The 27,008-nt window shown below is 56.0% G+C and overlaps 1 protein-coding gene across 1 annotated transcript in view; it reads right to left on the reverse strand.

Moving 5' to 3' along the window:
- Positions 1 to 27,008, reverse strand: part of TCERG1L (transcription elongation regulator 1 like) — a 197,133-nt gene that overhangs the window by 44,258 nt on the left and 125,867 nt on the right. Inside the window, exons 6-7 of the mRNA XM_058698155.1 lie at positions 23,887 to 23,975; positions 10,335 to 10,489 (exon numbers count right to left, since the gene is read on the reverse strand). Of these exons, the coding sequence (XP_058554138.1) occupies positions 10,335 to 10,489; positions 23,887 to 23,975 (244 nt within the window). The remainder of the gene's footprint in view (positions 1 to 10,334; positions 10,490 to 23,886; positions 23,976 to 27,008) is intronic.

Raw genomic sequence — 27,008 nt, forward strand, 5'->3', positions numbered from 1 at the left:
GCATTTCCTATTTGTCTCCAAAAGGGAAAGAGGAAAAATGAGTATCAGGATGCTTCCAGAGCATTATTATTTCAGTCCTGACAGATGAATGATTTCCAAACGCTCCCTGGCTTCACAACTGATTTCTGCCCTGCTTCTCATTCTGTGTCCATCATGCACAGGAGACCACTTTCTTGTGCCAGTGTCCCGTGTGGGCAGAGGCGCAGGGGGCTGGGCTCCGTGGAGCATCCTGGGTCTCCGCGTCCCCCAGCCCACCTGGCTGCCTGACCTCTGCCCTTCCCGGGGAGGCTCTGCCATGAGAACGGGGCCACGAACGATGTGCTGGTTGGAATCCCAGCGAAGCCTCCGCCCCCCACCTTTTCATAGGCTTCTTTCTATGTTCAGTGTGGGGCTGCCTGCAGGAGGAGAGAGTCAGGTTCTGGAAGCTCCTGGCTGCCCCAGCCCAGCCCTCATCCTGGTTGGGGTTCCTCCCACGCACAGCCACCCACGCCAAGCTGCGTGCACTACACTACGCCATCACGGGACCAGTGGGCGCTTGCCAAGAACCTTCTGGAAGCACCTTCTGGAAGAGGCTCGCCCAGGAAGGAGACGTTACAGACACGGACACTGTCCAAATGAAGATGGGGAGCGGGGCTCCTTGTGGGACAGTGGGGAGGGGTGTTCCGGGACCTCAGCCCCGGCAGCCTCAGCGGCACCTCGGGAGCCCTCGCGCAGGGAGCCTCCTGCGCTGGTGACGCTTGGGGCTGGACGTGCTGCAGGTTGCTTAGCAGGGGGGACGGGTCCCAGGTGCGACAGCCAGAAATGTCTCTAGAAACTGCCGAACACCCCCTAGGGAACAGAAGCCCCCTCCTGGTTGAGAACCAGGTCTAGAGACGAGAGCATCTGGGACACCAGCTGATATGGGGAGGACTCACTGTCTTCACGCTCCACACTCTCTTCCCACATGGCCCGTCCAGGGCGCCAACAGTCAGCCCTTCTAGGCCGCTGCTCCAACAGGCACACGCACCTCCCTGCCCCTACCCTGTCCTCCCCACCCGGCCTCTCTGCTTCAGTGGCCCACGGGCACCCCAGCCCTGCACACTCAACCTGTCCACCCCTGTACCCACTCTCCCCTGTCCCTGCCTCCATGCCTGCCAGACCCCTGCACCTGAGATGCCAGGACTGGATCCCGGCCCCTCTGCCCCGGGGGGACAGGGGTCCCCCAGGGGCTCCGCCTCAGTGACCCCAGAGCAGCCGCGAGCCTGCCCGGCTGCATCTCAGGGTGTCTGAAGGTGCACCTCCTTCCCAGAGCGCCTGGGGGGAGGGGACGCTGCAGCCAGGTTTCGCAGAAAGAGAGGGACTGTGTTTTGCCATCTGCTGGCCTTTTAGGCAGAGAGGACGGGGGTGACGGGGAGCAGGCAAGGTGTGGCCAGAATAAGAAACCAAGGGGAGCAGAGGCAGACCACGCCCCTTGCTCCACTCCAGTACATCCCTGAGGGAGGGCAAAGGGTAGACGTGAAAAATCAGAAGTTTTTTCAGGGAGAATGAGGTCATACAGTTGTAAAGCTATTGATTATTTTTTAAAGATCTTTTGTTGGTTTGTTGCGGATAGTCTCGTCGTGAGGAAAGTAATCAAGACACAGAATCCAGAAGCCGTAAAGGAAGACATTCGTAACTGCGACTGCCTTTAACGGTACACGACCAGAAGGAAGATCACGCATTCGGCAGAGCGGGGGGCGCTGGGGTCGGGAGCTCCTCCGGATGCCCACTGAGCTCTGGATTCGGACGAGACCGCGGAGCCGCCCGGATGAGCCGCCAGCCTTCAACAACCACAGAGATAATAACGGAGCAGAAACTCCAGAGGCCACACGCAAGGATCACACGTTTAAGAAAATTGTTTGGAAAACTCACAAACGGATGCCTCCAGTTCTCCACAGGCAGGAACCAGAAACCCGAGGATAGGAGAATCCGTTTCCCAGGATTTCCGTGTAATAAACCCAGAAAGTCCAGTTCTCAACAAAAAATTACAACCCCTACAAAGAAATAGGAAAGCGGGGCCCATTCACGAGAAACAAGAATTGGACAGAAATCATTCCCGAGGAAAATTACCTCCGGACGGATGAGAGAGATAAATGTGGGAGCTGAAACCACAAAACTCTTAGGGGAAAACACAGGGAGACATCCTGACAGCAGATTTGGTAATGGTTTCTTACCCATGACACCAAACCACAGGTGATGAAAGGAAGGAAACCCGAGAAATGGGACTTCATAAAATTAAAAACTTTTGTACATCAAAGGACACTGTGACCACGCAATGGGAGCAAATGTTTGCAAATCACATATCTGCCAAGGGATTAGCACCCGGACCATGGGTAAACTCCTCCCGCCCCACAACAACACCACAAACTAAGACAAAAACAACCCAATTATAAAAAGGACAAATGACATGAAGGCACGCTTCTCTAAAGAAACCATACACGTGGCCAAGAAGCACGTGACAAGATGCCACACACTCTTAACCATTAGGGAAACGTCAGTCCAAACCAGAATGATGCGCCACTTTACATGCACTATGGTGGTGATCACAATAGCAGTGACAATAATACTAACGATAAAAACGAGATCAGCGGGTTCTGGCAGGGATAGAGAAGGATGGGAAGAACCCCGTGTTGGGAACGCAAAACAGCGTCACTGCTGTGACAGAAGAAGTCTTGGCTGCTCCTCAAGAGGCCGAATGTAGAACTGCCCCTTGAGCCAGAAGTTCAACTCCTCGGAATAGACACAGAAGAACTGAAAACAGGGACTCAAACAGATATCTGTGTGCCGATGTTTATACTAACACAATTCATGGTAGCCAAACGGCAACAGCCAAGTGCCCATCAACCGACAGATGGACAGGAAATGGGTCCATCCACACGATGGAATATTATCCGGCTGGAAACAGGAATGAACGTCCGACAGAGGCTACAGCCTATGTGGATAAGCCGAGAAGACACTAAGCTCGGTGAAGCCAGTCAGAACTTAAGGGGGCAGGACCACCTGGTTCCACTCGCACGAGGCCTATGAGCCGGCGAGTCCATAGCCATGGGGGGCGGGGAAGGGAGGCTCCCAGGGCTGCGGGAAGAAAGTCACGGGGACTTGCTGATAATGGTTACGGAGTTTCTGTCTGGGGTGAAGACAGAGCTTTGGAGGATGTAGTGATGGTTGTACGACAATATTAAGGAAGTTAATGCCACCAGATCGTACACTTAAAAATGGTTACAAAGACAGACGCCAAGTTACGTATATTTTAGTACAATCAGAAGAAATTCGGGACCGATTTTTTTTGGAAAAAAAATCAAAAGATGAGGAAAAAAAATACTGTAATCGTGCTGTAGCCCAAATGCTGATATCTACAACACTCCATATATTTCAATAAAAGAGACAAAGACTTAAGCATGTCACGGAATACAAAACAAAACAAATGGCCAATAAACCTGTGAAAAGGTTCAATTTCACTCAAAACTTAAAAAACGCCAGTCGAAACAAAGAATGGTTTTAAAATTCAAATGTGGATGATCTCTGGCGCTTGCAGAAGTGTGCAGAATCTATTAGTGGGTCTGGGAGCTGGGCTATTGTGGAGGAAAATTTAAAAGGCATGTACCTTTTGACCCGGCAGTTCGAATAATATGAATCTGTACAATACAAATGCTTGTAAAGATGCTCCTAAGATAAATACATGTGCACAAAGACATTCTTATCAGCACGTCCAGCTGAGGGAGAGGGAGCGGGAGAGAGGAGGGAACCTTGCACAGAGGACCTGAGCACTCTGCGGGAGAAGCCTGGGCCCCGGGAGCCAGGGTCAGGGCTGGCCAGATGTCCGAGTCCCGCCTACGGGACTGCCCCACGGGCACGCCCAGAACACAAGGCTCAGCAGGCCTGTCCTTCCGCTCGATGGGGGCCAAGCTTTGACGGGACAGCTGCACCCCTGACCTGAGTTCTCTGCCAATCGCCCTGGGACAGCTCTGTCTGCATTTCCTAAAATCCATGAAATTTGCAACAGATGAGTCATTCACTTGAAATCGTTGTCCCAGGGGCGCCTGGGTGGCTCAGTCGGTTAAGCATCCGACTTCAGCTCAGGTCATGATCACGTGGTTTCTGAGTTCGAGCCCCGCGTCGGGCTCTGCGCTGACAGTTCAGTGCTTCCGATTCTGTGTCTCCTTCTCTCTGCCCCTTCCTCGCTCATACTCTGTCTCTCTCTCTCTCTCAAAAATAAATAAAACATTAAAAATAATAATAATAAAAAACACATAAAAGCTGCTGCCCTGTGCTCTTTAGGACTGCTGTTTGTGAGCCAACGGGAAGAACGGGCACCCCCGTTCCCTCCGAGACACAGAGGAGAAGCAGCCCCCAAGACCGTGGCTGCCCGGGGCGAACGGAGGGGCAAGGCGGGTGCACTTTCCTGCTTGGCCGCGAGCCCCGAAACCTGTCCCCCAGGCTGGGTCAGGGCAGCTGGCAGAGGTGGGTGGGGGTGTCAGCACCGGGGGACACGAGGGAATCCCGGGGCAGATCCAGGGCCCTGCACCGTGGCTCCATCACCTCCACCAGCTGGGGGCCTCCTGACACCAAAATTGGTCTCTGCGTTTCTTGTTTGTCTGCAGGTGGTGTTCAGTTTACGGCCTGGCCGCTGGTCTGGGACTCACTTTGCTCCTCCCCCACTGCCCCTGGGCCCCCTGCTCACTGCTGGGGCCGGGTGTCAGCCCCGTCCCCAAGTACACAAATGACTGGTCTGGAAAGGAACTAATGTCCTCCTCCTTCCCCTTCCTTCCCTTCCTCCTTCGTTCCTGGGTCCGCAGTCAGGGGGTGACAGCTTGAAGCATTAGGTTCTGGGGAAAACCACTTTGAAAAATGCTCTTCCCGCGTCTCGGGGTTAACAGCTGCACAGACGGGACCCAGCCCCTGCATCAGCGCTAACTCAGCAGTGTTGCTGACCCCGGTTGAGCCTCTGCCCGGCCGTCCTGGCCACCCAGCTGCAGGAAACAGGGAGGTGACTGTTACGGAGCCTCATGAAGACCCCTGCTGTGATGCCTGTCCCAGCTGCCTGGCACATTCTACTAGGAGTTCAGGCCCCCTGACCCTGTTTTCTGGAGGCATGACCTGTCCCCACTCATCTGCCCCATCTAGGGTCTGGGTCATTCATCCCACAAAGAGGAGCCACGGGAGGGGCCCCCACGTGTTGTCAGGTGTGGGACACATGTCACATGTGAAGGGCAGCGTCCCTCCCAAATAGCCGGGAAGGCTGAACTCTGCTTGGGGCGGGGGCTCTGCAACCTGATCCCTGGGGACAGGTGATGCCCACACTGGAGTGTGGAGGACGAGTCGCTGAGCCCGGCCACCTGGTCCCCCTGTGGCTCGGAGATCCTCGTGCTGTCCCTGGACAAACAAAGCCGGGGAAGTCACAGCTGTGTTGACTCACGGGGATGGTTCTATGTCCTACTTGGCGAAATGAACGTCATTGGCATTGTACATCTGTCTTGAATATAAATGACTAAAATGTTTACAAAGTAATTGAAGCCAAGTGACATCCGTGCCCCCTCTGCTGCAGGTTGGGGACAAAGCGGCATTAGAGGACAAAGCCACCTGCACCTGACTGTGGGTGTGTCGGGCACAGGGGGAGGTGCGTTCCCCTCACAGGCTCGCAGCTCACGAGAAGCCTGGTGGAGTCGGACCCACCAGGGTGCAAATCCGGGCCCCCCACCTGACAGAAGCGTGACCTTGGGCCATCTCTTTTTTATCCCCTCTTCTGTAAAATGGGTATAAAGCCAGTGGGTTGCAGAATGATGACCCCAAAGATGGCCGTGCCCGGTCCCTGGAGCCTGTGACTGTATCAGGTTAGGCTGCAAAGGGAGATTTGCAAAGCATCCTTCCTTGAGATGGGAGAGCATCCCGGGTCATCCAGGTGAGTCCAGTCTCATCAGAAGGACCCTGCCGAGTGGAGGAGGAAGGCAGAAGAGTGTCCAGAAGGATCTGAGGTGCTGTGCTGCTGCCTCTGCGGTAGAGCAAGGGGCCCGGAGCCCCGGAAACCAGGCGGCCAGAAACACGTCTGCCGACACCCTGGGACTTAAGTACCGTGACAAACTGGCGTTGTGGCAAGCTGCTAAGCGTGTGATGGTGTGTCCCAGCAGCGACGGGTAGTTCACACAGACGGCGCCCGCCCGGTGAGGCTGGGGTGGGCTGGGGCCACCGGGCGACGCACCCGTTTTCCGTGCGCGCATCCCTGCCCTCCCCCACCCGTGCCACCCGCAGCCCAGGTGCGAGGCCCGGAAGGCCGGGAGCCCTCCGCCCGGCACGAGAAAGGGGGGCTCCGGTGCCGCAGGTGAATGCGCGGCCCAAGAGCCGAGCGTCTGATGGGGCCGTGGACACCGAAGCCCGTGGACGAGCGCGAGCGTCCTCTGAACCGAGGCCCCGGCCAAGGCCCCTGCGCGGCCGGCGGGGTCGCAGGTGCGGGCTGAGGCTGGCGCCTCTCCGTTCACTCCGGTTCCGTAGGTGTCTACTCTCAACGAGCCGTGGACTTCGAGAGCCGAACCCAATCAGGACACGCTGCCAGACGGTCAGGAGACGGTCCCGCGCTCTGTCTGACTCTCTGAGCGACGCTACCAGAATGAAGGGGCTCTGCTGCTCGTCTGCTGACTGACGAGCGGCTCAGCACTTTCGGCAGTGCTGTGTCCTGGACCCCGAAGCCGTCTGGCACCATCAGTCCCTGCTTGTTTGCCTCACGTCCCCGGCAGGCACACACGCTTCTAGAACCATCGCAGCTAGATGTGGCAGCTCTTTCATAAAACTCGTGTATTTCATTTGCCTCTTGAAAGATAATTGGTATCCACTGGAAGGCTTAATTGTTCCATTCCAGACCAGAAACAGGTATTCATATATTCAAATCCATAATGACTCACAGTCGAACAAAATGTGAAAAACAAAATCCTCCACCAAGAACAATCTCCCCTGGAGCTGATTCTTATAATAATTAGGGTCAGATCACTGATGAGTCATGATGGATGAACAGCCAGGGAAAAAATGTCACTTGCTGAAGGCTGGAGGTCATCAACTCTGCCCACTAATCGCTAATTAATCCTCCAGAAACACCCTCTGTCCTAATTGTTTTGCCACAAACACAACAATTTGGGCGGGTGGGTCTTAGGAAATTAGAAATTATGCACGTAAATGTCAATCCTACCCTGTGACAGGAAGTTGCATTGAGGTCATTTGCATATCTTGAAGATTCAGGTTAAAAAAATACTGGTTTAAGAAAATCTCTTCCTCTCTTTACAAGAGGAAGCAAGGTGAAAACTTGTTTTGTAACTACACATAATCTTAGTAATCACATATCTATCTAGGTAGAGTAGTTTGGGTCATGGTAGCAGGTTAACGGATGACAAAATATCCTGATATAATAAATCTAAATTCATCAGATATTTCTGCTTGTGTTTGTCAGACTTAAGACTCAATTCTCTACCTTTTTTAAGTCTAAAATGAGATTCTTGTTAGGAGACTCAAGTGGAGCACTGATCTATGACCCACGTAACTCAGATCCCTGCCGTTAAATTAATTAAACAAGGAGGTCACCAGGCTGACGTGGCTCTGATTCCTCGGAGGTCTACTTAAGCAAACCGAAATCTAAGCCAGTAAATATCTCAGGTTGCAACACCAATCAAAACACCAAGGATGACCGGGGCGCCTGGGTGGCTCAGCCTGCGAAGTGCCCCACTTTGGCTCAGGTCATGATCTCGCAGTTTGTGGGTTCGAGCCCTGAGTCGGGCTCTGTGCTGACAGCTCAGAGCCCGGAGCCTGCTTCGGACTCTGTGTCTCCCTCTCTCTACTCCTCCTCTGCTCATACTCTCTCTGTCAAAAATAAATAAACAGTGAAAAAAAGTGCTAAGGATGACCAATCACAAATAGGCACCTGTGTCTGAAGTTGCCGCCAATCAAACGGTTTCCCTTCTTCGCTTCCCCACCTTGTCTGTCCCCCCTCGCCGCCCCGCCCCCGCCGGCTCCCATCAGCTGCCCTGAACTGCTTCTGCTTTGGTACTCCCCAACTGGAACCGGCTTCTGCTCAAACAAATTCTTCAAATGCTTAATATCCCTCAGCTAATCCTCAACCCTGTCCTCCACCTACAATCCCCACAAGCCTTGAAATGGCAGGTGACTCAGCGGGGAGCTCTGTGCATGCCTCTGTTTCTCCTAGACCTGGCTTCATTAGACCCAAAGGACAGAAGCCACAGGGCAACCATGTGTTGACTGTTAATGAGCTCCTTCTTCATGCCTACCAATACTTCGGGGGGAAAAAGAGAAAAGGGAGGGAAGGGAGGGAGACGGGGAGGGAGGGAGGGAGGGAGGGAGGGAGGGAGGGAGGGAGGGAGGAAAGGAAGAAGGAAGGAAGGGAGGGAGGGAGGGAGGGAGAAAGGGAGGAAGGGAGGGAGGGAGGGAGGGAGAAAGGGAGGGAGAAGGGAGAGAGGAAGGAAGGAAGGAAGGAAGGAAGGGAGGGAGGGAGGGAGGGAAGAAGGAGGGAAGGAAGAGAAGGAGGGAGGGAGAGAGGGAGGGAGGGAGGAAGGAAGGAAGGAAGGAAGGAGGAGGGAGGAAGGAGGGAAGGAAGGAGGGAGGGAAGGAAGGAAGGGAGGGAGAGAGGGAGAGAGGGAGGGAGGGAGGAAGGGAGGGAGGGAGGGAGGGAGGGAGGGAGGGAAGAAAGGAAGAAGGAAGGAAGGGAGGGAGGGAGGGAGGGAAGAAAGGAAGAAGGAAGGAAGGGAGGGAGGGAGGGAGAAAGGGAGAAAGGGAGGGAGGAAGGGAGGGAGGGAAAAAAGGAGGGAGGGAGGGAAGGAAGGAAGGAAGGAAGGAAGGAAGGAAGGAAGGAAGGAAGGAAGGAAGGGAAGGAGGGAGGAAGGGAGGAAAGGAGAAATAGCACCCAATTACCTAGAAGTACGTAAGCTAAGGACACTGCCTGCATTATCCATCTTTTACCAATCAAATAAAATCACAGCTACCACAACTGCACCCCGTGTTTCTAATGGGACTGGGGAGTCCTGTGAGGCCCCAAGGTGTGCAGTGTTTTGTGGTCGGTGAGTCAGGGGATGGTTTTCTATGAGGATTTGTTTTCAGACCTTCTGTCAACAAAATATTCCCTGTAAAAACGGACACCACTCAGTCAAAGGAGGAAACAAAATCACAAACCCAATTCGTAGTGTCCCTGAATGCAGCTAAGTTTTTACAGATTCAGTTCACGATGCACCTAAAGCACTTGTCTTTTCCCAATGTGGGTTGCCCCAGGCTCTCTGGAGAAGGGAGGGCTGTCTTATGTGAAACAGGCATGTCACACTGTCACCTCTCAATCCTGAGGACCACCACCAGCTCCTGAAGGGCAATACTTTCCAGGCTCTCAGCGCTGTTAAAAACGCTAAGAAAGCTTTTATAATACCGCTTTCTAAAGTTGTACTTAACGCCTCTGCCTCCACCTTTGACTAAGAACCGTGGGCAGGTGCTGGCTTGTGTTGGCCCCATATGATGGAATGAAAACCATCCATAAGCTCAATAAAGCACCCCATAAAAATAAAGACCCCTTTTCCAGGGGTCAAGATCCAGTTTCCTGGCCTCTCAGCCAAGCGCGTGCATCTCAGGTCGGGACAGTGCTACTGATTTCAAGGTTCTCCAGCGTAGCCAATGCTATTTTAACCCACATGCTCAGGGAATGGGGCTTTCCCAACACCGCAGCTAATAAAAAAAAATATATGGCATCTATCTAATCAGAAAGTATCCTTGCTGAAAATGCTGAACGTTCTTCTCAGACTCTGGGGAAATGAGATTTACATGGGTTTCTTCAGACACCGTCACCTCCCTGCCAAGTACCCCGTCCCCTACAGCAGGAACGCAGGAACGTCCCCCACATGCCCACCTCTCCCTGGAATTCAAGCACCCCTGAAACAAACGATGGATAGATTTTGTTCAAGGCTCTATAACGAAGGTAGAAGGAAGTTTGCTCTGGTTTGTGAGCGTCTGGTCTCTCAAGTGGGGCTCACGAAACAGTTGGAATAAAAATTCAATGTTGGCTGACAACGATGCTAGAAGCTTCCAGAGGCGGACAGAAGGCCTCTCTGAGTTCACAACTTTCCATAATGCGGCAAGGAAGCCCCAGCCAGCCCCCGGGAAGGACGTGCCCTCAGCAGAAAGTGCCATAAAAATTTAATTCCCAAATTCTAGAGTAGCCAAGACAACCCTTTAAAGATAAATTTCCTGCACAACCGGGAAAACCCCGCTTCCCATCACGACCATCAGGAACACGCAGTTCAAACACTAGGAAAGAGGACGCAAACGGCCCCGCTGTTAGTCACCTGTCGGGGCCTCCAGCTTGCGCTTGTGGGGCGGGTCCTCGATGATCCTGTTGAGGTCCCCACGGTTCTTCAGGTCCATGGGCTTCTCCCACACGGACAGCTGCATCGTCGGGTTGAAGAAGAAAACCCGGTCATCTCCCGTCCACACCACACACCTGTTTGAATGGAAAACTCACCTCAGTTACCCTCGGAGACATTTAGTTAAGAAATCATTGGCCTGCACCCTCACCCAATAATAAACCCTGTACAAATAATGATGACCGTGTCTGGCTTTTTAGGGGTCCTTCACAGAGATTCTTGTACTTCCCCATTTGATTCACAGGTCGATACTATCCTAACCATCCTTTGACGGACACTGAAGTGGAGCAAAGCAAGCAGCCTGACAAGGTCCTTGGAGGTCCAGGCTCCTCCTGGCGTGCCAACAGTCTCGGCTTTGACATAGCTCGGACCCTGCACTCTGCCCCAGGGACTGCATACTTTGCAGGGGGCTTCCCGGTAAACATTCTTAAGTACCATACACGCGGGCGGATTCATGGGCCGTCGTGGCCCAACGGAGTCCGTACGCTCCGGCATCAGAGACATTAAAAGGGCTGCTTTGATTAGCAACTTTGGCCCTCGTTTCCTGTCTTGTTTCTAAAAGATCAAAGGGTGAAGCTTTGTGTTTTCATATGTAGGAATCTAAAACCTCCAGAAGGAGTAATATGCAATTTTAGGACCCCGTATCTGGGGAAGGTTATCAGGCAGGAGAAAAGATTAAAAAGAAAAAGAAGGGAAGAAAACAAAAGAATTTATTTCACCTGTCCCGAAGGAGCGTGCGTGGGTCCGTAAGGACTTGGATCTGGGGGTCCCAAAGAACGCAGCCGCTCAAGGCCACCAGCCCAGCTTCCAGCTCTGTCCCGAGACTCGTCCCGGGACGGGGCAGGGAAGCAGCGGTGTGCTAGCCTGGGCTCCCAGAAGCTTCCTCTCGGACAAGGCCTCTCCCCTCCCTGGGCCTCAGTTGCCCACAGTGGTCTCTCAGCGCCCTGCAGCCCCAGGCATCTTGGACTCCCGGTGCTGGGGGCTGAGCGGGAGAGCCCACGTGTGCTGAAACCCTCTGGCTACTGATTGTCCCCTGAGGTGGGGGCCTCTGCCCAACGGGAACCCGCCTGCCAGGCACGGCCTTCGTCTCCGATAACCAGCTCCTCCCCTGCCCAGACAGCGGCACGGAGCCGTCTGCCATCAGGATAGAGCCAGCCGTCGCCAGCCGTTCCGCTCTGCACAGAGGAAACCCCTCCGGCCCTGAATGTACAGCCCAGCTCACCCAGGAAGACGTTTCCCACGGGCCGCACAGAGGGCTCGGGCGCTGAACCCATGTTCTGGGAACTTGGAACAAATCAGTCTCCTTCCCGAAGGTGATGCTGAGATGGTCTGTTGGATTTACTACCCCAGCCAGGCCAGGTTCAAGGGTATGGTCGGCAGAGTGATGGCTCCTAAAACGTCCACATCTTAATCCTTCAAGCCTGCCAGCGGGTGACCTAACATAGCAAGGGGGGGCTTTGCAGATATGATTCAGTTAATATCTTCGGATGAGGGAGGATCCTGGATTGTCCGGTAGAAGAGCGAGGCAGGAGGGTCCGAATCAGAGGGGGAGACGTCATGGAACCAGAGGTCAGCCGCGGGAACCCGAGAGACATAAAGACCTCCTGCAGCTCTCAGGCGGAGGAAGGGGCTCCGGAAGGCAAGACGCTCCAGAAGCTGGAAAAGGCAAGGAACAGACTGCCCCCTGGAGCCTCCAGAAGGAATGTGGCCCCACCCACACCTGCACTTCAGTCCCGTGACACCCGGGTGGGACTTCTGACCTCCAGAATGGTGAGGTGATACATTTGTGGAGTTGAAGCACCTGGGTTTGTGGGAGACCGCTCAGCGGCTCGCCTGTGGCCCCTCTCCGTCCTGGGCACCAGCATTGGGACCCGCCTCCAGCCAGCAGTGACCCAGGCCCCAGGCACCGGGCCCACAGGCACTGGCCACCACTGGCCCAGGCATCCCAGGAGGAAAAAGACAGCAGCCTGCCCTCTGGCTGACATCTTCAGCTCGAGACCTGTCCTTAACCTTCAGGTGACCTTGAGAGCTTCCCTCACCCTGCCGGCCTCTGTTCCATCATCCGTGTAGGAGGGGGTTGGAAAGGAAGTCTGCATTATTCCAACACCCCCCCCGCTACGGGGACGTGGAAGTAAGACGTCGGGGCCCCTGCCTTTGTTAGAGGCGGGAGGGCTCCCGGGCCCACAGGGGTGCTGCCCGTGCTGGAGCTGGAGGTCCAGGGGGAGGGCTGGCAACCAGGAACACAGTGTTCCCATCCCTCCCCTGCCCCAGGCAGCCTGGGCGGGCCTTGCCTAACCCCTGCAGGCCGGGAGGGGGGCGCATGGCTTTATAGCACGCAACTCGAGGCATAGAGCTTTTATGGAGCGTGAAGCCGAAGGTAATCACGCTGGCCATAAGCGATGCACAGTTCAGCCACCGCGTGAGCTCCCCAGATGGGCTTCTGGGCCAGCAGGGACCATAAACCCTGTCAGGGCCGTGAGCCTCCTTCCCCCTCGGATGCAGCTCCGGGGACAGAAGGCTCCCCGCCCGTCAGGGGGCCTCGCTCCTCACCACACGCAGCTCTGACCTGGCCACCCCCACGCCCTGGGCCTGTGACCTCCGGGGACTGGAGGGGGCTGGTTTTCCTGTCGTCACGGCAGCTTCACCTGGAAAAAGGCTGTGGGTCAAGCCACGTCGGAGGCCAGCTCCGTGCGGGAGGCGACGGCGGACCCCCGGCCTCTTCCTGCGCGCTGCCCTGTGTGCCTTCGGGCTCGGGGCGCACACGGCCCCACACGTGGTTCGGGAGCCTCCTCGGGCTGGGCTGTGGCTGGAAAGGGAGCTGCAGGCCGCAGCGTCGTGCATGCTGTTCGACAGCACGGGGCCTGAGTGGAATGTTCTAAAGCATCCCTGGCCCCTGCATTCGTCTGCTCACTTTACATAAAAGAGGGGCCACGTGGACCCACAGCGTCTCCCCGAGCCCTGACCTCACCTGACAGAGAATAACCTCTGTCAGCTTGGCTGTGGCTGACACACCTAATGGGTCCCTCGGCACCCGGCAGCCGGGCGTCCCGTCCCCACCGCCCCCACCAGCCCCGGGGGCCCCGCCCCCACGCTGACTGACCTGTTCCCTCCCCTAGAGCCATGGAGGGAGACGGCACTCAGCTGGGAGTCCAGGGGCCTGGAGACCTGCCCTCCCGGGCGGCTGTGCCTCTGTGTCTGTACCACCCGAGCCTGCGGCTTCATGCCTCAGCGTCCTCATTTTTGAAAGAAGGTTGGCGGACTGGGATCTAGTCCCAGACGGTCGTGTAAGTCCCTCCAGGCTTCGATTCCAGTTTCTAGACTTCTCTCGCAATTTTCCAGGTTGGTGCCAGGACCCCAGTCACGGTCAAGCTGGTGTCCCTCCCCTCAGACCGACGTTCCCGGCAGGTGCGCCCACGCCTGGCTCCCTGAGCCCGGCAGCCTTGGGTCACGGCCGCACGTCCGAGGTAGCTCTGCTCAGCCAGTCGCAACCTCACCCGGGGCAGTCTGCAGCCCCCCACTTCAGCTAGGGTCAAGGGGCGGGTGCGGTCCGTGGTCCAGGGCCCCCAGGCTCGGCCTCAGCTGCCCTGACGCTTTCCCTCTCCCCTCTGCCTGGAAATCACTCCTTGGCAACACAGACATCCAGATCCCTGCCTGCCGCTCCTTCTGGGACATCTGATCTGGACAAAGCCCAAAGGGGAGGAAGGACTGTGTTCCAGGAGATGTCCCAACAGGTGAAACAGCAGGTGGTGCCTGTGCCGGGGACACGGTTGACCGCCTCTGCCCTAGAAAACCTGCACTTTGGGTTTTCAGAACGAAGACCTGATCCCACCAAACACAGCACTGTCATCGTTACGGTGGCTCAAGGACTCAGGCGTGAGATGTTCATGGAGAAGTGGTTAACTAGGGCCTGTGGATGTGACACGGTCCTGGGGCACGTCAATTTGTCCCACACGTAGCTGGGCCATTTCACATGAGAACTACTGAGGAGCAGGCAGCCTCGGAAAGGCAGGTGCCCAGTGGCTTGGAGCAGAGAGGGGGCGGCATTGGCTCCAGGCCAGCCCCCCAAGGTCCATCACGGGGACCAACCTCAGATCACCCCCAGGCTCTCTCACCTGGCTCTGGGAGGCTGTCCCACTCACGGAGCGGATGGCCTCCTAGGTTGTTGACTGTAAGTCACTGGTTTCCCAAAGGCCCGGGCAGCGTGCTGGGTCCTAAGAATGTTCTGGTCAACAGCAGGGAGGAGACTTGAGAACAAGAAGCTGAAGACAGATGAGGGAAGATACCCACCACTCCTGGCTTGGGCAAGCCCACAGCTGTCATGCGGTGCCACGGGGTTTAAGAGAGATGGGGTTTCAACTCTGGGCCCCAGGCTGCCACTTGCCCATATCATGTTGTCCTGACATTAGACTGAAGGGAGGCCCGTGGGTCCAGGCAGGGGTCCAGGCAGGGGTCCGAGCAGGTGTGTCTAGCAGGTGAGTTTGGACAGTAGGTTCAGACAGGTGGCTTATGGTCAGGTGGGTCTAGGCAGATGGGGTTGGGCGCATGAGTCTGGACGGGAGGCCTGGGCGGCTGGGTCCACGGAGGGGTCTGGACAGGAGGCCTGGGCCAGCAGGGGGCTCTGGGCAGCTGTGTTCAGAGAATTAGGGACTCCGCTGAAGCCTACCCCAGATAGGCTAAATGGCGTCAGAGGGACCCCTGGGTACCCAACCTCCCCTAGTGCAGACAGCAAGGTGGGAGCTGCCCGGGTTGGACTGACCTCCAGCAGAGCCTGTGGGACCCTGCCCCGAATTCCTCCCAGTGTCTCGGTTTCCAAAGAAAACCAAATAACACTCCAGCAGGGATCAGGGCAAGCCGGGAAATCTGGTTCTCTCGAGAGCCGCTGCTGAGGGCTGACAGTCTGAAGTCCGGGGTCCTCCCTCTGCTGCCTCTCCTTTCCCCGGTGAAGCCCATGTGCAGAGACGCTAGAAAACATGTGCTCCAAAGAGCCACACGGTGGCAGGACCCCCGATGTTCTCCGTCAGGTGGACGCGGCTCGTTCTGTCCCGAGGGGCTTGCAACCAGGCTCCGGGCCTGTTACCGCTGTTACCGCCAGGAAGAGACTCCACACCCGGGGGCTTAATTGGTACCATCCTCCCCAGCTCCCGGGTCAGTCCCGTCCTGGGGACACGCTGACTCCGTAAGCTCCCGGGGCCGGGTCCAGAGACACCCGGCTGGCGTCCGGATCCCGGGAAGGGCCAGCACCCCGACTGCCCCAAAGTGTAGAACAGTCACTGCCCCCCGACTTCCATCACCGAGCGTCCAGCACAGGGAAAGACGGGGGCTAATCAGACCCTTACTAGGAGATCATCACCAGGAAGAGAGCCGAGGGACAACGAGGAACGTGGCACCCACTTCCCATCCAGGCTGCCAAGAACCCAGTTCCTGTGCCGTAGGGACACGTGTGGAGTGGAACCAGAGAGCCAGTGGCAGGGTAAATAAACGTGAATCCCCAAGAGAAATCTGCCCATCCACTTGTCACGGTTGGTTTCAACTAGATGGAGCCAGCTGTAACATGCAAAATTAATTTTATGTACCATCTCATGCACGTTTTAGGTAATACGTATACGTTCGCCTTCTTTAATCATGCTGCACAATTTCTGGATAGCTGCCATAGTCCCTCTTCTCCTTAACTGTCCCAGTATCCCAGAGGATGTAATTAGCACACCACAGCTATTTAAGTCTGGTACAGGACATCCACACTTAGCAGCGCTAACAGACGAAGATCCGGATCCCGTCGAGTGGAATCTGGGCTTGCAGCTGTGGTGCGCTGAAGGGTTCCCACGGTCGCCTTTTGGACGGCGAACCCCCAGGGCTGCAAGCTCCAGGGGTGAGGGGTGTTTCTGCTTCTCTCTCCAAGCATGCCCGCCCTCCTCCCCACATCCAGGCAAAGACGCGCTTCGGGTCCCTGCCTGTCCCAGGAGGACTGTCCTGAGGGGACAGAGCCTGATGTCCCTTGCACCTCACCCCCAGGGCCGAGGGCTCTGGACTGAAAGGCAGGGTGTGGGTGCCCTTCACTCTTCCCTCTCTGTCCTCACCGCCCCCATCACGTCCAGGAAGGGCCCTCTGGCTGGCGCACAGGCGGCTTGGATGGGGTGACAGGTTCAGGGAGGAGTAGAACCTTCCCTCTTGTGATAGTGTGATGTGGACCAAGACATGCACATTTGGTCTTGTTTCGGGCACAGGGTTCCTGAAACCCTAGGTGTTTCCTACGAGGTGAGAGCAGAGACAAAAGGCGAGATGGCCTTCTTGCTACTTGAATCACAAGCCCTTTGTGCTAATGAGGTGACTCTGGGGCAGCCCTCAAGGATGGGGGCAGGTGGCCAGGGAACTAACCATGTGACCAGAGGGTTGGAACTTTCAACCCCGCCCACCCCCTCCTCGAGGGAGTGGAGAGGGGCTGGGGGTTGAATCCATCACCGAAGGCCAATGATTCAGTCAATCGTGCCTACATGACGAAGCCTCCATAAAAACCCAAAAGGGGGAGGGTCGGAGATCTTCCAGATACTGGTGAACACGTGGAGCCTGGAGGAGAGTGGCCCCCGGGAAAGGGCACGGACGCTCCTCACCCTCTCCCCACACCTCGCCCCTGCATTTCTTCCACCTGGCTGCTCCCAAGTTGTATCCTTTTGTAATAAACCAATAATCCAGAAAGTAAAATGTTTCCTGACTTCCATGAGCCGCTCTAGCAAATTAATCGAGACAGAGGAGGGGGTCTTGGGACCTCTGATCTATAGCCAGAAGCACAGGGGACAGCCCGGACTCGGGATTCGGGTCTCAAGTTGAGGAGGGGCAGTCTCGGGGGACCGAGCTCTTGACCTGTGGGATCTGAGTGGCCTTCAGGTGGACAGTGTCCCATTGAGTTAACCTGCAGGACACACAGCTGGCATAACCGAATGCTGGGCATGGGACAGTCCACCACGGCAGGCGTCTTGCTCTGGGGCCTCGCGACCCCAGCAGACCCGGGCGCGTGCTTCTGTCTGTACCTCCTCGGCCTGCTCTCCACCCCACGGCGCTTACTCAGGGAAGAGCCCACAGGTAACCAGGTGGACACCTGCTACTCCAGACGAGGGCCCGGCCACGCCCCGCAGGACCTGTCATCGTGGGGAGCCGCTGATGACGGCTCGTGTGCGCTCAGCTCCAGGACGTGGAGGCCGGGCCATCTCTCCTGCGGAGGCCGGTCAGACTGGTGAGACCCCAGTGTGACACCAGACAGGTCGTCCCACTGCTGGGAAGGGGTGCCGCCCAAGACGCCGAGGGCACACAGTTCACCCACCGCGACGCTCGGTGCCCTTCGTCACCTTCGTCACTCAGTGCCCTGTGTTCCTGAGGGAGGAACGAGGCTCCTGCCCCCCACCCTGTGCGGGAGGCTGAGCGTGTGCGTGAAAAGACAGGAGCAGCGGGGGGTGGGGGGTGGGGAGGGCAGGAGTGGCCGCTCCCAGGCTCCGTCCTCTCCGCAGCCCCCACGCAGGGCGTTTTCGACGACGAGGGTCCACGGAACCGGTGCGTGCCGGCCTGTGCTCCCGACCACAGTCACTTCCACGTCTTTGCAGACCTCCTGAGAGCATCCGTCTGTCCTTCTTTGGTTACTGCATGACACCTCTCTTCCCATTTTCAGATGAGCAGCACAGAAGCACCAGGAAGTCATCGGCAGAGCTGGGCTCCTGCTCCGGGGACCCGGCCTGCTGTCCATCCGGCCTCTCGGGAGAGGAGATGAGGAGCCCCAGGAGGCTGGCTCTCAGCTTCGGAACAAGGCCCAGGACCCCCAAACTGTCTTCACACAACAAAGGCCCTGGGAACCCCCATCCTGACCATGGCCGAGGCTTCCCGACGAGTCTGCCTTCACGGAGATCCAAAGCACCGCCTCCCTCGCTGTTGCGGGCGCAGGACCTTTTCACGGCTGTGAGTGCTGGCTACTCGGTCCCCTGTCCGGCCAGAGATGCAAAGAACCGGCAGCCTGCCCTGCGCAGGTGAGGGGCCACGGCAGCTCCTGACACGACACTCCATCCCTGCCTCGGCATCAAAGCGAGGCCGCCTGAAGACTAATAAACCTAAGCCAAGAGCAGAGCAGAAGCGGCACGTCTCGCGCTCCATTCCAGGAGCCGCTACCGGGAGGCCTCTTAAGTGCGGATCTAAATGGCAGCCTCCTCATGCGTCTCCTCCGTCTGCCTTAACGAACCACTTTGACATTTCACTGAACATTAGAATCCCCTCCCCGACAAGTAATGTCTCACCTGTCCCCTCTTCCACAAAACGAAAGGCTCGGATGTGCTAAGGGGACGGCGAGACACTTGGCGTCTCTTCAGTGGGACGTACGTGAGGCAGCGACGGTGCCCGGGCTCCGGGCTCAGCTGCCATGACCGCGCGGGACCCGTGCGCACGCCCCGCCACGCGACCAGCCCAGCGCCCTCGGGGCTGCGTTTTCCACTACTCCCCTCTTGCCAAACATCATCCATGCATGTGGTGCTTTGGGGAACGTTCCTTTCTTTCTGGAAAAGCGCTGCCAACTTCCTCCAAGAACTTGTCTTTTATATTAATTCGTTTAAAGCCAAAAGCGTCCACTACCCGGATTTAGAAAAATCTGGAGAACCTACTTTTAAAACATCACACTCGGTAAGTTAGGAGTTTTGAGTGAATAAAGAGACAGCACCGATAGGTGCTAAAATATCCAGTAAAGTCAGAATAAAAAGCGTGGCGTTAATATCGAGTCGGGAGGAGCAGGGAGCGCCCCCCGGGATGCCGCACCTCCAGTCACCTGTTCCGAGGGGGGCCGCCGGAGCCTGACGCGCACAGTGGCTCCACCAAGCACGTCTCTCACTGCCTCCGGGGCCTGTCGCTACTGCCTGACCTCTCGCTCCAGGGCAGAAGGCCACAACCAGCCAGCGGCTTCCCCGTGGCCGCACCACGGCCACGAACACGCACCGCTCGCGAGACCGCCTCCGTCCTCACGGTAACCGCACGGAAGCCCGGCCGCAGTGGCACCTGCTGTCGGTGCCGGCTTCCTGACAGTGAGCGTCCCCTCGTCTTTGAGCACACCGTGGTCTCGTCCCACGCCGCTGGGAAAGGACTTCCCGTTTTGCTATGACGGCATCGCGGATGGAAAACTTGTACTACGTCCACCCTGGCATTTTGGAAAATGGTACTATTTCAAAACCAATGTTCGTTTGTTGTTTTTTTTTAATTGTACAAAAACAGTGAATTACTTGTAAACCCACAGTCTTCTCAAGAATTTTAAAACGTTAATCGCCGGCTTTGGCATTTATTGTCATTTAAGTGAAAACCTCATGAATTTTACGCTTTGTTTGATAGTTACTCTTGACTTTTTTCCGTGTCTTCAACAATTCCAAGGAATATGTTTTAATTATTTTCCAATAAACAGAGTAATTGCTATGTGGGTCAAAAGCCAAGTTATAAAAAAGGAAGAGGAGGATGGGAAGGAGAAACAGAAATCTGGAAGACACTAAAGAAGACTGTTCTAGAATTAACACACCCGGAAGCAGGAGCAGATTGGGAAGGACAGCTCAGATGACGCTGCGTCTCTCCCTCTGGCTCCGACTCCCACTTCGAGGTGGATGGGGTGTCCCTTTTTATGAAAGTTCACACACTGTCTTCATTTTCTTCTTTCTCCTTAAAATACCATGCCCCCAATTATGCCATCCTTAAAACCTCCCAAGGGCATTAAGCTAAATGAGCCTCTCAAAGGAAGAGTTGGCCGAAGAAATTTTTCTGGGCTCTGAAACCACATCCAGTGGTTAAGCGGGCACACACTCTTGTCCCCGGTGTCCACTCAGTGTCAGGGCACTGACGTGGCATTTCTGAAGGGCTTAGCATGATGCCAATATTTTTAAGAAGGCTGTACATCTGGCCATGTCTCCTGGCAGCGCGAAGAGCAGAGAGAATCTTAGCCGGGTGAGGACAATTAAGGAGGCTGTTGGCTCGGCGCTTAACGCACACCCATGAGTCCCCCTGCCCAGGAGGAAGCAGTGCCTTCTCCGCTCTCACTTCCAGACCAGCGTTCGCACCGTCAGGGTCTTTGCTGACCCTGCTTCTTCCTCCCACACGTTGAATTTCTCAGCTCCAACTGGCTAAAAATGTGACCACAGTGAACAAGGCAACAGTAAGAATAGTTTGATTTCCATTTTACGTGTTTTGAGTAGATTCCAAAACTTTGACTTCTTTATCGTGATTCCAGCTTCCCCCTCACCCCCAGCTCTGCAACGGTCAAGAGGATCCTTTCCGAGCCCATTTGGGCTGCACCACTTACCCTGGGTCCTCGAGAATCTTCTAGAAATCCTACATTTTCTCTGGAGAACGTTGGTCCGAGATTAAGGCTCAGGTTCCATAGGTGACGTGTAATTCTCAGATCTGACCAGGGCTGGCAGGCTGACCCCTCACCCTTCCCTCCAGAGGAGGGTCTGCTCCCCAAGGCAGGAAGGGGGCCTTTTGACCCAGGGGACCGCCACGCAGAGGGTGTGCCTTCAGGAACAAGATTTCTCAAGACCTGAGCAGGGAGCCCTGGGCATTGGACTGTGACAAGAGACCCACTTACGAAAGCACAGAGCTTCCTGGGGGTCCCGCCCCGCTCCTGGGTCACCTGAAAGCACCTGCCGGACACGCCAACACCCCCCACTCACCTCCAAGGGACCCAGTCACAGCCCCCCCAACCCTCCCCGACCTCCACCTCACATTAACCCCTCCTGGAATACTCCATCTGGGTGAGGGTGTCCTTAAAGCACCAGGGGCAGGTTCAGATGTCCAGACACACAAGTGGCCGGCGAGCACGATGGGTGATAGAGCCCGAATCCCTCACCCACCGTGGGTCCCTCTACCGCCTGACTGCCTGAGAACCCGGCTGACCCTCGAGAAGGGCCGACCACCAGCAAACCCCAGCACGAGGCCGGCAGTGGGCGGCTCGGGTTAAGCTAGTGAAGCAGACACGGCTCCTCCGGGCGGGAGAGCATCGCTGCCAGTGACAGATGGCGGTGTCGGTAAAGAGTGCGGTTACAGAGGGTCCCACACGCGCGACGCCACGATTAGCAGACCACTCCGCTCGCAAAGCCCCCTCCCAGCTGGAGAGTGAGAGAGTGGGGGCCCCTTCACCCAGCAAGGTCGGGGGTCCGTCCCCATTTGCAGGGACGTGCAAACCCGGCCCCTAGGGTGTGGAGGGGGGTCCGTCAACACTCACATCCTTCACCCAACGGCGGCGCCACGAAGCCCAGAAGCTCCGCTGCAGGCGGAACAGGGTCGGAAGACACAGACGAGGCGGCAGCTCCCGACACGTCGATGCAGTAACACAGGTTCCAGCCAGCGAGTGTCATTCTGACTCAGAAAGTGCGTCCCCGTGGCGGGCGGCCCGTCCCTGCACGTGCACAGGGCGACCGCGCCTCCGTCCAGCTGGCGTCCTCAAGGCCTGCCCGCCCCATCCTGCCGGCGAGGCGGCGAGAAGACGCCGGAGCCTGGGCCCCGCTGCCAGCCGCTCGGCCGGAGGCCCGGGAAGGGCACGCGCTGACGTGTAATTTGCGGGCCGAGGACCCACCCTGCAAGCGAGCGATTTCCCCGACCCCGCTTAGCACTCTGCGTCCAACACGGTATGACCTACGGGGCAGACAGACCACGGCTTCACAGTGAGAAACGCCCAGTGCTCAAGGTCACACATCCCACCTAATTATAACCCTGCAAGACAAGGGCAGCATCCCCAGCTCGGCGTGACAGGGCCGCTCCCCTGTGCTGAATCTACCCCAGCCCCCTACACACGACTTGTAAAGTGCACCTGCCTTAGACACACACCGGACAGAGTTTGCTTACAGAAGGCCCCAAAAGGCCCCGAGCAGCACGTGTGGCATAATAAGAAAGAAATGTTTGGTCTTCGTCCTTCACTGCACTCCTGGCACCGACCTCCTAAAGCCCTTGGGATTGGCTGAGTGATCGGAACACCTTTTTTTATTCGCCGGGAGCCCCTCTGACCACCGCTGGGTCCACGCAGACGAGGTGACTCCTGGAGGACGGGGCAGGTCACCAGAAAGACCAAGCAGGTGATTCGAAGGTCGGTCCTTCTGTTCCACCCCCAGCCGCCAGGGAGGGGCCGCAGATGGGAGTCCAGTCCCCCGGCCGGTGATGCCGGTGATGCAATCAGTCATGCCTTCGTAAGGAACCTTCCAGAAAGCCCCCGGAAGAGCGGGGTCCGGGGAGCTTCCTGCTCGTGGACACTCCTGCCCTGGCGGTGGCGCTCTCCGGGGCACGGATGTTCCCGGACGCCCCTCCCCACACAGCTCAGCCACCAGGTCTCCTCCGTCTGCCAGTCGGAGCTGTATCCTTCCTGACCAAACTGCAACCGTGAGTAAACCTTTTTCCTGGGCTCTGTGAGTCATGCTGACAAATTATCAGACCTGAGGGGAGGTCGTGGGAACCCCTGAATTTGCAGTCAGCCAGACCAAAGTGCGGATGGCCCGGGACCCCATTTGCATCCAGATCTGCTGCGAGGGTAGCACTGGGGGACTGAGCCCTTAGCCTGTGGGGCCTGGGCAACTCTGAGTTGGAGTCAGAACTGAATTGAATTGTAGGACGCTCCCTAAGTGTTGGGACCACTGGAGAACCAGGTGTGAACCGTGTGTTAGCAGAAGGAGGCTCTTCCCCAAGAGGGGTTTTCAGGGCACACAGTGGCTGCGGCTGAAGACAGAGGGCGGGAGGCCGCCAGGTGCTGGCCGACACTGACCGCCGACCGCACAGAGAAGGAATGGATGTCCAGTGGCTCCAGTTAAGACCGTTATTTACCACAACAAGCAGGTGATGGGGGCATCGGTGGTCACGTCAGACGGGGACGAGCAGCAGGTGGCTTTCCTACCCAGAAGGCATGTGAAGCCGACCCAGGGTGCTGTGTGTGCTGTCCGAATTAGCTGCTCCTTCCAGCTCTGTCCTACCTTCTAATCTTCAGGTTTTAAAACTGATTTTTATTATAATAACCTTTTTCTTCTGCTTCCAAATTACTCCATTATAAAAGGACATTTTAAAAAACCAAAGACAGTGGCTCCCTCGTGGAGGCTAGTTTGAGCACAGCATACTCAAAGATCAGGAATCCTCACAGGGCAGCTGGAGAGAGCCAGACACATCTTTAATTAACAGCCATTCAGTTACTAGCTTCTTGGAATAGAGGGAAAACAGCTCTTCGAAGCGTAATGCGTGCTACGTTTTCTTCAGACACCGTCTTCCACTGATAGATATGCAACAACTTATTACTCTAACACAGGTTTGCAAACGCACGGGAGCAGGATAACTTATCACTTAAATGCTACTTTTCTTTCTGCAGCATTTGACAACAGTATGGTGCTGGTACCTGCCATGAGTCACAAATTAATTTTTTGAAGCACGGCATTATCTAAGGAACGTGCACTTTCTCTTTAGTGCCAACCAACCATCGCTCCCATGGCTTGAGGCATCTTACCAGGGGGATCCGGGCACCGGGGTAGAGGCCACGGGTCTGTTGCCCTTTGCTGCGCTGTCCTCTCTTGTGACTAGTATCGACGGAGGCTCCTTTTAACAGAAAGAGAAGGAGAGCACTTTTTTTTTTTTAATTTAAACACTCGTCTTCAATTAGGAAACCAAGTGAAGGGTAACACGGTTCATGCAGACACCCGCTGGATAATGACCCGCTCAGTACAGCTAAGCCAATGGGACTGAGCAATTATGCCGAGAATATGGAATTTAAGGCACAACAGACCGTGCTGAGGAATTCAGACCAAGGCATCTCCCTGATCACCCCAGATTGGCTAGACTGTCTGCTTTTGCAGATACAGAGAAAGGCAGCCCCACCAAGAGATGGCCTGTGGATGCCTTAACATCTCACGGGCAAAACATCACACAGGATTCATCTCCAGAAATGGGCCGACCCAGAGGCTGGGGTCCAGTGCTTCCAAGACTGTGCGCTCTGGGAGGGAATCTAGAAGCTGCGAGGAGGCCTGGGTCCACCCGGGCTTCCTCATCTGGGCCCCTGAGGACGGGGGGGCGGGAGGCACGAGCCCACGTCCTTGTAGCCTCTGGTGATGTTCTCTCCTTCCCAAGCACCTAGCTGGGGGAGGAGATGGGGGGTGGTGCAAGGGATTCTGGGGCAGAGTTGGGTTTGAAAATCACTCTGTGTCTGTGGCTCTGTTTAGAAAACAAAGAACGTTTGAACATTACACCACCTAGAAGAAAATGAAGATGTATTCTCTAATATTAAAAAGGAAAAAAAAAAAAAAACTTTAGCGGTGTGGTAAGGACATGTTTTTCCTCTCCTGGCTGTCTCTACAGTTTTAATCTCAAACTTAGAATAATAACACTGTGTTCTCCTTCTCTGAAAAAATCAGATGAGATTACAAAACACCAGAACGTTACTCAAAGCAACAACCAGGCTCTCAGAGGAGACTGTCATTTGCAATTAAAGCTCTGGATTCATTGAGTTGAACTGAATTGAACTGAACTGAATTGAATCGAATTGAAGACGGCCATCGTAAAATTCCGGGATCTCTATTCCCACCACTGTTCGTGCCAGGACCGCATGGGGTGAGACGCTGTAGGCGAGGTGATCAGCGGCCCGTGTGGGTGACGGGGCCGGGAGGTCAGCACTGCACGCAGCAGAGCCGGCCAGCGGGGAGGGCGCGGGCACAGAAGTCCACGCGCTGATACGGGCCCTGAGGGCTGCACCCCCTGTACATCGCGTCAGCCTCCCTTCACACACAGGAGCTGGAAAGGCAGACGCTAGATCCTGGGGGCACGGGAACACGAGATCCAGACCAAAAGCCGAGAGAATCCCAGTGTCTCCAAAGGCCGGGCCGCGGTAAGTCCCACGCACAGAAACGTGGCATCTGCGTGGCTGACCCTGTTGCCATCTGCCCACCCACGAGCCGGGGACAGAATGGCCCACGTGGTCGGGGGTGAATGGCTGGCCAAGCGGAGCCGGCCAAGAGGAAGGACACAAGTCGCGGGATGAAAATGCTCCCCCGGAAGAGTCCCTGCATGGCCTCCGGGTGAGGGCAGAGGGCAAGGCACGTCTCCAACAGACCTAACGCCCAGGAGACAAGGGGTCAGGACGCCTCTTTGGCACGTATGCTTCCCTGCTGGGGGCCCCCTGCGACCCTTTGCTCACCCGCACAGAAAATTTCACTGAATACATAAGGTTTAATTTATATAATTATCCTTAAGTTGTACAGTTTAAGAATAATTTCTTTTAGACTTTTTGGGGAGTAGAAGATGCCTTTCCTTCCTGTGAGGGGGGAAAAAAAAAGGTCAGGATAAATAATGAGGGTAACGGGAAGGACTCAGACAGCGGTGTTAAAAATATATATATATTGAGACCACAGTTTCCATTACTAATCCAATTAGAAAAACGAGGGGAGATTTTCATTATGGAGCTAATTGAACAGTAGAAACCCAATGAGAGCCTCTGAGCACTAGATTACCCCAGCTAATTACTCGCGCAGATCTGGCGCGGCGTGATTTGTGACGGGGACTAACGTTCAAATGTGGCAATGCTGGGATTCTCTACTGCTAATTACCAGGGTCTCCTTCTTGTCGCACGCGCCAGTTACGACTTCCTGTTGGTGATGAAAATGGCTACTCGTGGCATAAAACCCCCTTTCCATGCTACAGGAATGAAACTGAATTAGAGGTGTGGAGCCCAGTGAAGTAGTTAAGGCACTAGAAAGGGGATTTGTCTAATAAACATGTACTACTGGCACGGATGCTGATCTCTTCCAGAGAAATCCCGCATCAGGGAGCAAAGATGTCATCTGCACTGACATTCGTGACCCACTTAAGCCATTTAGCGCCGGCCCTAAGGATGAGAAGAGGCGCCGTGTCCGTGACGGTGCCCCCGACCATCCCTAAGGGGGGGAACCGGCAGGACAGCCGGTGGGTACAGGAGGGTTCGCGGGGCCGGCGGGAGCAGAGACGCACCCGTGGAGGTGAAGTCAGAACGTTCACAAGGCCCTGGGGCGACCACAGGCCTCGGAGACACCTGACAGCTCGGAGCGAATGAAATTTGTGATTTTCAAAGGCAGCGATAAAAGCTAATCCCTCGGGTCTTTCGTGGGAAGGTAAATGTGCCGAGCACATCCACGGTCAATCCTTAAAATGCCACTTGGCAGAGAGGCAGAGAGAAGGGCCTGAGACTGGAAAGTGTGGAGAAAAAAACCGATGTGTGTGGGGCTTGACGCACACGAATTTTAAACATCCGGAAACAGGCTCTGGCTTTGTCCTGTGGTGTCCGTGGCCCTGCAGCCCCGTGGCGTCTGGGGCCCTCTCCCGAAAGCGGGCGTGGCACACCCGGGAAGCCCAGGTCACCACACGGAGCCCCGGCCTTGCGAGGCCTGGAGCCAGGACCCGAGGGGAAGGTCTGGAGGCTTTTACCAAAGCCTGGGGCACCCACCCCTCTCGTCCGTGATCTGGAATCCACGTTCTCGCTGGATTTGAGTCCGCTTCACAGAGCAGACCCCAAAGCATCAGCGAACGACAGAAGGGGTGAGGGGTAGGACCCGAGGGGTGCTCTGGGCCCAGTACCCCTGACCCCAGGGTTCAGGCCTGCAGAGC

This window comes from Neofelis nebulosa, chromosome 13, assembly GCF_028018385.1.
Source record: "Neofelis nebulosa isolate mNeoNeb1 chromosome 13, mNeoNeb1.pri, whole genome shotgun sequence".
Classification (NCBI taxonomy): domain Eukaryota; kingdom Metazoa; phylum Chordata; class Mammalia; order Carnivora; family Felidae; genus Neofelis; species Neofelis nebulosa.